Raw genomic sequence first — 10,051 nt, forward strand, 5'->3', positions numbered from 1 at the left:
TTGTGGAGGAACCACAGTCCAGAGGAACATTGTTTCCTTTGTTTGTATACAGATGACAGTAAACTTGAACGAGCTGCCACAGGATGTGGTCAGGGCAGGGACAATTACAACATTTAAGATATTTGGACAGGAAAGGTGCTGAGGGATAGGATGCATGGAAATGTGATTCTACAGAATGGCAACGTGGTCAGGATGTACAAGATGGGCCGAAAGGCCAGTTCTGTGACCCAGTGCTTTACTGTGAGCCCATGACTCATGCAGAAAGTAATTGGTATGTTCCTTAGAATATATCTGCAAATATCTTTCATTCTTCTTTCTAGCTCATAATTTTACCGCAAAGTAACGTGGAGTCACTATGGTCTCATTTGCTTTCCCCTTGCTTGACCACATCTCTGCATTTACTTGCTCACAAGCTCCCTTCTGCTCCCCCGGTGTGTAATGCCGGTACGCCTTTGTCAACCACTGTCTTCCTTCCTCACGGGAAGTTCTTGTAATTTGCACCCTGCAGTTCCCCTCAAATCAAAATCCAGAAGCTCTGTTGACTGGATAACTGTCATGGACCAGACTGCTCACAACCGTGGCACCTTCACCCTGTCAGGCGGAGAATCTGGTCTCCCACTGTCCCAGTAGATTCCGCTCAGTCCCCTGGAGAATCTTCCTCCGCAGTAATCCTCTGTCCTGGGATGATTGTAAGACTCACTCAGCCTTGTTCTGCACCACATCCAGCTAAAATAAGATAGACAGATACATAATTGATCTCAAAAGAAATTACAGAGTCACAATTGCATTACAAGGGCCCAGCTCATTGATGGCTGTGACGGCGTCCATGTGGTAGAGCTCGTAAAACTTACCGAGCTTCTGGAACTTGAGCTCCCACCACCTCCGCAGGCCGAGCATGCACTTGCTCAGGAAGTCGTCTGGCATGTACAGCGAGGAGGGGTCGTAGTCAGGGTGGTCCTTCCTTCGCCTCGCCGCATCCTTCCTCTTGCCCGGTTTCGGCCACTCCAGCTTCTCGTGGTCCCACACGGCCGCGGTAGAGGCACCGCCCAGGCCCCCTCCACTGGGCTGGCACTGGAAGGTCTCTGGAGCAGAGAACGCCGACAGCTTGGACTTGGCGCCCGAGGACACCGCGGCCGGTCTCTTTGGAGTTTCTGGAGCAGAACGAGACGGAGGCTTCGCGGCGGCTGAAGTCGCGCCATGTTTGCGCTTGAAGGGAGTCGACTGGACTTTCAGGATCGGTCTCCATTTCGGGCTCACTGATGTAGTTGTCATCGACACCACTGCTGCATTCGTCGCTGCTCCGGTTTAAACTCTTCCTCTGAACTTTCAACATCACTGTCCGACTCTACCACAATCCGCCTCCTTTTGGCCTTGACGCAGGCCGAACGTGTCGCCCGTGACGGCCGTTTATTTGCTTTATCCTCATCTTCGCTGTTATTCTCTTTGTCTTCCTCGCCTGCTGTGGACGGACCATCGACCTAGAAAGCAAGACTGCAAATGTACTTGTTCTTCTGACTATCCCAAACAGACAAATAGCTGGGATTTGTCTACTGCTGCTAAAAGACCCTTAGGCTCGATCAGCTATGTCAACTGAGACACCCACCTGTGTGAATCCCATAGCCTTCCACTCTTTTCCTATCCGCATCTAAATCTTTTAATTTTGAAAAGCACTGTGATTATACCCAAGTCTACCACCTTCTCTGTTAGCTTATTTCATATACCCACTCTGTGCAGAAAAAAAAGTTACTAAAAACAAATTGCTGTCCTTTAAATATTTCTCCTCTCACCTGAAACCTACGTCCCCTGGTTTTAGATTCCCTTCTCTGGAATCCCATGTGCTCCAACTGCCTAGACAAGTGGGTTTATCAAAACCCTTGCCGAAGGCTGTGCAGAGGGACTTAGGAGTCCTTGTGTAAGACTCCCAGAGGTTAATTTACAGGTTCAGTCTGTGGTAAAGAAGGCAAATGCAATGTTGGCATGAGTTGAAGGGGAAGAGACTGCTGAGCCTTTATAAGACTCTAGTCAGGCTGCACGCAGAGTACTGTTAACAGTTTTGAGCCCCGTATTTTAGAAAGGATGTGTTGTCATTGGAGAGAGTACAGAGGAGGGTCACAAGGATGATTCTGGGAATGAAGGGGTTAACATATGAGGAGCGTTTGTCAGCTTTGGGTCTGTGATCAGCGGATTTTAGAAGAGTGTGGGGATCTCACTGAAACACACCAAATGTAGAAAGGACTAGATAGGGTGGAAGTGGGGTGGATGTTTCCTGTGGTGGGGGTATCCAGAACCAAAGGGCAGCCTCAAAATTGAGGGGCGACCCTTTAGAGCAGATGTAAGAGGATTTATTTTTAATCCAGAGAGTAGTGAATCTGTGGATGCTGAATGGCCTAATTCTGTATCTATACCACTTGGTACACCCCTCCAGTTTGCAAGGGTTCCTGCACAGATATTTCCAGCTGTTCAGTAGCTGCCCATCACCGAGGTTAAGTACAGTTCCCTCTCTCACAGGGCTCTAGGTTTAAAAACGCTTCCTAGGTACATTTAACAAATACACCAGGGCACCACGGTAGCGTAGCAGCTAGCACGATGCCAACACAGCCCGGGGATTCTGGAATTCAGAGCTCAATCCCGGTGCCATTCTGCAGCGAGTCTGAGCGTTTCCCCGTGGAATGCGTGGGTTTTCCCTGGAAGCTCCCCCCTCAGTCGAAAGTTCCAGTTAATAGGTCATTGGAAATTTACCCACGATTAGTCTAGGGTTCATCATATTTGTCGGGGTGGCATGGCTCGAAGAACTGGAGGGGCCCATTCCACTGAGTATTACTAAATAACCAAAAAGAAAGCCCACCTGGACCCTTCTCACTAACACTGGAAAACCTGAAATTTGTCATTATTATAATTTTATTACATTTACATTAGTTATTTGCCTACATACCTGCTCTTCCACATCCTACCGACTATTTAGACGGCTATATAATCCCAGAGAGATCATCCTCTTCCTTTTACTGTAAACTTCATTTGATGATTCTCCAGTGGACCCTCTCCACCCAGCCCCAGTTCCACACTTATGCTCTCCTCTTTCAGCAATGCAACACTCCTTCACATCCCCATCCCAAAATCCCAACACCCAGGAGCTTCCCGCAGCAACTTCCATGTTTACACAGTATCGCAAACCCACCTGCTCCGTCATCACTCTTACCAGCAAGGCTCCCTGCATCAAAACAAATGCAGTTTAGCCCGCCAACCCCCATAGGAACCATTGTTCACACACTTGTGAATAGCTCATTCGATTATTAACCTACCTCCATTTTTTCACCTTCATCGTCATCATCACTGTCTTCATCTTCTGGCTCAGAAGGTTCAGTGCACACTGCCAAATCTAAACGCTTCTCTCTCGGTTTCTGAAAGGCATTATCTGCATCAACAATTGCCCTGCGGATTTCAGGCTTTCCGCTAAAGTACACACCACCTCTCTGAGCCTCGTTACAATCAGAACCTGCAAGTTCAAAAGATCTTTCACAGTAAACCCTCCAGCAACTTGGCGGCCACGAGAGACGGGAGCAGAATTAGGCCATTTGGCCCATCGAGTCATCTCTGTCGCTTCATCAAGGCTGATCTACATTCTCTCAACCCCGTTCTCCAAACTTCTCCCCATAACCTTCCACACGTTGACTAATCAAGAACCTATCAACCTCTGCTTCAAATGTACCAAATGACTTGGCCTCCACAGACACCCATGGCAGTGAATTCCAGATACACCACCCTCCACCTTCCTCATCTTCATTCTAAATGGACTGGCAGCTCAATGTTCCACATTCCACTGTTTCAGATGTGATAGATTGGAGGGATTAAAGGGGGGGCTGTGACATTACCAGTCAGGGAAAATGTCACACAGGAACAAGGTTGCTGTGTTCGATAATTCAACAAGTTTTCAAAGTAAGCAGGGTTAGCTGTGGAGATACCGTACCAGGATAGATCTTGCAGACAAATGTTTTGAAAGCAACATACTACAGGAGAAGCAAAGACCAGAAGCACCAGAGAAAGAGGCAGGTGTGGCAAGGTGCAACATGTGGATTTCTGAATCAGTCAGTCTTGGCAGTGTTGTGCAGTGTGGAAAAACAGGTGAAAGTGGATAGTGTTGTTAATTGACCACAAACAGGATAAGGTCATGGGGCTTCTTGATAAAATCTTAATTGACTCATGACCCTAATCCCCCCCACCACCTCTCATAACCAACACCCCCAGTTATCCAACTTAGATGTCTAATACCAGAGGGCTTGCACTGAACGGGGGGGGGGGGTAGGTTCAAAGGGGATTAAGAGGGGCAAGTTTTTTTTAAAACTCAGAGTCATGGAGATGCCTGGAAAGAGCTGACTAGTATGGTGGTAGAGGCAAAATATGAGAGGCTTTTAACAGATAGGGATATGGATGTGAGGAAGAGGAGACATATGGACATGGTGTAGGTAGGAAGGATTAGTGTTTGGGTGTTTTTGATTTGCTTTTTAGCTGGTTTTACACAACCTCGTTGGCCAAATGGCCTATTCTTGTGCTGTACTTTCTATGTTCTAGATTAATTAACACAATATCAACTGTTAATCACAGAATTACAAGCTTCACCTCCAAAGTTACCAACAGCCCAGGGCTCACCTGAACTTCTGCCCACAGCTCAGGTTTGATGCAGACTCTGGTGCTCTCCCTGTGGAGTCTGCACGCTCACCCCGTGACTGGGTGGCTTTTCCAGCTCCTCCCGTTTAGACGAGGTACGGAACTGAGCAGCAGTGAGTCACGTACACTAGCCAGGGCACTCAAGACTTTGCACAGTACTGCAGTAATTTTACGTATTGCACTGTACTGCTGCCACAAAAACAAATTTCATTACATACGTGAGTGATGATAAGCCTGATTCTGAACTAAGTCTCTCTTTACTGTGGACTGAGAGTGGGAAGGGGACTGGGAAAGGGGAAAGGAGAGGGGAGGGAGTGCGGAGCACCAGAGAGACATTCTGCAATGATCAATTGCTTGGAATCAAATGACCTTGCCTGGTGTCTGCACCAGTGCCAAACCCACCCAGCTCTCCTCCTCTGCCACCTGTCCCACAACGCTCCACTCTCACTATCCCCAACATCTTTTGCTCCTGCCGGATTTACAAATAATGCTCTCCACTCAACATTAACAAATACAGTAATGAAGTTTTAAGCACCTTATGTGTCAAAGACATTTCCACAGTACTGCGTATGGCGATAAAAACACCAGGGCATGTTTTTGGCCATGAAAGAGTATGTTTACAGCTCTAATTGTGTCCTTTATTGTAAAAAAAAGGCTACGATTTATATTCAAATGTACAAACGTCTGTATGTTTTTCTTGAGGATGCTGTTTATGAAGTGGAACGAGTCTCCGATGTTGCTGCAAATAATTATTTTCACTGCACTCGCACTTTGCACAAGGCAGTCACTATACAGAGCTCATCATAAACATCACTAGCCACAAGGTAAACACAAAAATACAAGGACTTTCTATTTCTGCTATCTTCCAAAACCTGTCTCAGTACTGCCATCCACAAGGCTTTACAGACAAAATGAGATGGTCTCCCAGTTATCCCCTTCTCCAAAGGCTTATTACCATACCAGGAAGCCTACAATACTACTGGGCAATATGAAGTTTGTAGCCACTTCCTGGACTAGTAATAAATGGACGCATGGAAAATAAAACCACAACCAGTCCATGACATGCAATGCTCGCTGAGCCACTCAAAGCTGCCTGCGGCCTCCTAGGCCTCCGTCTGTTCTCTGCCACTGAGCCGGTCACAGAGCAACAGTGAACCCACCTCCCTCCCTCCCAATTCCCATAGAAAGCACTATGCCTATTGCCCAAAGCGGAACTCCAGGCCTTACCTCGGGGTGGTCGTGCGGGGGCTCGCTGCCTGTTTGCGGACTGCCTTCGCTTCCCAAGTGAAGATAGGGCTGGAGGAGGTGGTAGTCCGAAGCTTCTTGGGCGGGCTACGGTAGGTCTTGCCCGCTTCCTGGTCATTGCTGGCCTTCTTTGTGGGCCCTGCCGTGATCTCGGGTCCCGAGTGGCAGAGAGTTGGTAAAGAAGCTGAACAAGGTCCACAGCTTGGCCATGGTGCAAGTGGCATGGAACAGCACCGCAACCAGATCTGGTCTCCAGTGCTGGTGGGAAAAAGGGACGCAGAATCAGAGGAAGGAAAGCCGAATGTTGCCCCAGCCGATCAGCGCCCCTTTTCCTTAAGACCAGTGGGTCGAGTATGGCTAGGCCAGGCTAGGCGCGGCACATAGGGAATTAAAAACACTATCATCGAAAGAGTTAAAACCCCGTCATGTGATACTTTGATTTTACTATGAAGCACTTAATTTGAATTGCTCATCATAAAGGGGTTATTGAACATCAAAATCTTAAGTTTCATTTGGTTGAAGGTTATTGTCCCGAGGCAATGCAAGAAAGATTGCATTTTAAGGCGGTGATGTTGGAATAATATTATTCTTCGACCGGCTCTGCTGTACCCCGCTCACTTAAGAGTTGTTTTACCCGATAAATCGTTTAAATGGTTTAAATCAGTGGACGACGCAAAACAGTTTCTCAAAGAACATTGTTTGAGCTTGGATGTTTAATTAAGTTACTATTCCTTTATGTTTGTATACACCGGGTTTATTAGTTAATAGTTAGCTTATAGATCCGGACATTTTAAGTTCGTGGAGCTTTGCCCTTGGGCTGATGTTTCTGGTACTTTGTTTTAGCATTATATTAAAGTTCCCTTCCTTTTCCTTTATTATTTTACTTTTTTATTTTTAATTGTTGGTTTTAGAAAATTATTAAGACTTTGACTTGGTGATTATTTGGTTTTTTTGAAATACTATGAAGATTGTATTCTCTTTCACTTTTTAAGACATTGATTTTTAAAATGGTCTGCAAAAGGTTGCGTTTTTTCTCACTTAACTTGTGTTTGGTATTCTTTTTGCAATGTTTTGGCTCTGGGTGGTGTTTTTTCTTTAAAATTTGGAGATTGGCCGTCATGAGAGATGGGGTCTGGGTGGTTCTTAGATAGTTTTCTGGCTGCCTATTGGCCAGGTTTCATGCCTTTGGGGGAGGGGTTGTCTTTTTTTAGTTAGGTATTTTCATTTAGGCTGCTTTGAAACTACAAAAATGTCTGTATTGTCGTAACTTCCGGTTCCTCTTTAAACTTTTTTTCCTTTTCCTGGTTCATGATTTTCATATGCAACTTGGTTAACCCTTGTTACATACCCCGTAACTGGGTTAACAGACCAGCAGAAATGGAATGATACGTTGGAGTCTGGTGGTACTGTAACTAAAGGTGTTTATTAGTAAACTAAACAACACAGTATCAAAAATGCCGATATACATATAACACAGGTTAGCAATAATAAACTTAGAAGTGTAGGAATAATAATCAATAGCAGTAAACAAGCTCTATCAAAGTCTAGGGGTAAATGTATTGTCATAGAAGAATATAAAGTTCCGTTCAATTCGGGGTGAGGTAGTTGGTTGTTGTGTTGCAATGTTGGAGAAAGAGAGAGTGAGCGAATCTACCATATGGTAGACTCCTATTAATTACTGGTTTACTCTATAACCAAACAGTAGTTTTGGTTAATGTTTATGCATCAAATACTGACTATCCTGAATTCTTAAAGCACTTATTTATATCTCTTCCCAATTTCAATGAATATATGTTAATAATGGGTGGAGATTTTAATTGTTGTTTGAATCCTATGATGGGTAGGTCTGCGCCCAATCAGGTGCAAAGAACAAAGAACAATACAATACAGTACAGTCCATTCGGCCCACAATGTTGTGCCGACCTTTAAACCCTGCCTCCCATATAGCCCTCCACCTTAAATTCCTCCATATACCTGTAGTAGGATACCTCCTAAATATCACTAGTGTATCTGCCTCTACCACTGACTCAGGCAGTGCATTCCACACATCAACCACTCTCTAAGTAAAAAACCTTCCTCTAATATCCCCCTTGAACTTTCCTCCCCTTACTTTAAAGCATTGTCATTTGTATTGAGCAGTGGTGCCCTGGGGAAGAGGCGCTGGCTGTCCACTCTATCTATTCCTCTTAATATCTTGTACACCTCTATCATGTCTCCTCTCATCCTCCTTCTCTCCAGAGTGTAAAGCCCTAGCTCCCTTAATCTCTGATCATAATGCATACTCTCTAAACCAGGCAGCATCCTGGTAAATCTCCTCTGTGCCCTTTCCAATGCTTCCACATCCTTCCTATAGTGAGGTGACCAGAAATGGACGCTATACTCCAAGTGTGGCTGAACCAGAGTTTTATAGAGCTGCATCATTACCCTGCAAGTCTTAAACTCTATCCCTCAACTTATGAAAGATAACACTCCATAATCTTTCTTAACTGCTCTATCTACCTCTGTGGCAACTTCCAGGGATCTTTAGACATGTACCCCCAGATTCCTCTGCTCCTCCACACTCCCAAGTATCCTACCATTTACTTTGTACTCTGCCTTGAAGTTTGTCCTTCCAAAGTGTACTGCCTGGAATCTGCAGCTTATATTAATTCTTTTTTAGTTGTTCGAGAATTTGAGAAATTTAGAGGTTCTTATATCCTAATGATAAAGAGTTCTCTTTCTTTTCTCATCTATATCATAATTATTCTAGAATCGATTACTTCTTTATTGATTCTCGATTAGTTTTGTCTGTCACTACCTGTGAGTATGATACAATTGCCATTTCCGATCATCCACCTTTGAAATTATCAATTATATTTAGTGATGTAACTTTTAGTACTAGACAATGTTGGTTCAATTCTAGATTGCTTCAGGATTTAAATTTTATTCTTTTCATTAAAGAACAGAGTTGCATTTTTCTTTTCATCTAACTCAGCTGAAGAAATTTCCAGTGGGATATTATGGGATACCTTTAAGGTATATATCTGTGAATAAATTACTTCATACTCTGCTGGATTGTAAAAACGAATTAATAGTGAAATACGTACATTGGTTGATAAGATTAAAGAAATTGATAAAAAATATTCTATTCAGATTCAGATTCAGATTCAGTTTATTGTCATTTAGAAACCACAAATGCAATGCAGTTAAAAAATGAGAGAACGTCCCCCCAGAATGATATCACAAAAGCACATGACAAAACAGACTACACTAGAAAATCCACATAACATTTGACAATCCCCAATTCAGAGTCCGAAGAGGCTGCTGCATGTTAATATATGTTAACATGCATCTAGCATGTTCCCCAGAAAGGAGCTCCAAATCCACCAGACAAATACAAGACCAAAAACTAAAGCTACAAGACCTGCACAAAACCACATAGTTACAACAGTGTAAACAATAGCATAATTGATAAAAAAAACAGACTATGGGCACAGTAAAAATAGTCCAAGATGTTAAAGGACTGTAAGTTCAAAAGAAATCACCACAGTTTCCACAAGTCCCCAGGGTCCCGACAAACTCGTCATCCCACGCCAGCGGCAGAAGGGAATACCCCCGCTATGGACTTCCAAGGTGCCGCCCAACTCAGCCTCACAGACGCAGCACACACAAAAAGCAACCTGAGTCCATCGAACCTCCGAGCCAGCGACCATCCCCTCCGGCACAGCTTCTCCGAGCACCATCCTCTGCCAAGCGTACTAAGATGGCCCCGCCAACGGCCATTGGCAACGCGACCCCGAGGACTGGGGTCCTGTTCTTCCCAGCAGAGTTCCGGATCTCACAGCAGCAGCAGCAATGAAGAAGGTTTACCTGGAATTTCCCGATGCTTCTTCGTGCTTCCACATCCGTTTTCAATCAATTATAATTGACACGACACCCCACTTCACAAATAACAGATAATCAGTTCCGGAGTGGCCGCCGCAAGCTGCATCGTGCCGCCATCTATTGCTCCCAGTTTGGAGCTTTATAAAGAGAGAGTTGAACTTCAGATGCAACATAGTTTGCTATTAACATCCCTGATTGAAAACCAATTACTTAAAACTAAAAGTCAACTTTATATTCATGGTGATAAATCGGGTAAATTGTTAGTTAACCAATTGAAAGC

At 44.5% G+C, this 10,051-nt stretch overlaps 1 protein-coding gene across 1 annotated transcript; it reads right to left on the reverse strand.

Moving 5' to 3' along the window:
• Positions 1-418: 418 nt before the first annotated feature.
• On the reverse strand, positions 419-6,181 carry LOC132390894 (DNA mismatch repair protein Msh6-like). The gene is made up of 3 exons (XM_059963433.1): positions 5,890-6,181; positions 852-1,478; positions 419-726 (listed from the first exon to the last, which is right to left on the reverse strand). The coding sequence occupies exons 2-3, from the start codon at positions 1,270-1,272 to the stop codon at positions 701-703; spliced, it is 447 nt and encodes a 148-aa protein (XP_059819416.1). The 5' UTR covers positions 1,273-1,478; positions 5,890-6,181; the 3' UTR covers positions 419-700.
• Between the last annotated feature and the right edge of the window lie 3,870 nt (positions 6,182-10,051).

Source organism: Hypanus sabinus, chromosome 3 (genome assembly GCF_030144855.1).
Source record: "Hypanus sabinus isolate sHypSab1 chromosome 3, sHypSab1.hap1, whole genome shotgun sequence".
In the NCBI taxonomy this organism is placed as follows: domain Eukaryota; kingdom Metazoa; phylum Chordata; class Chondrichthyes; order Myliobatiformes; family Dasyatidae; genus Hypanus; species Hypanus sabinus.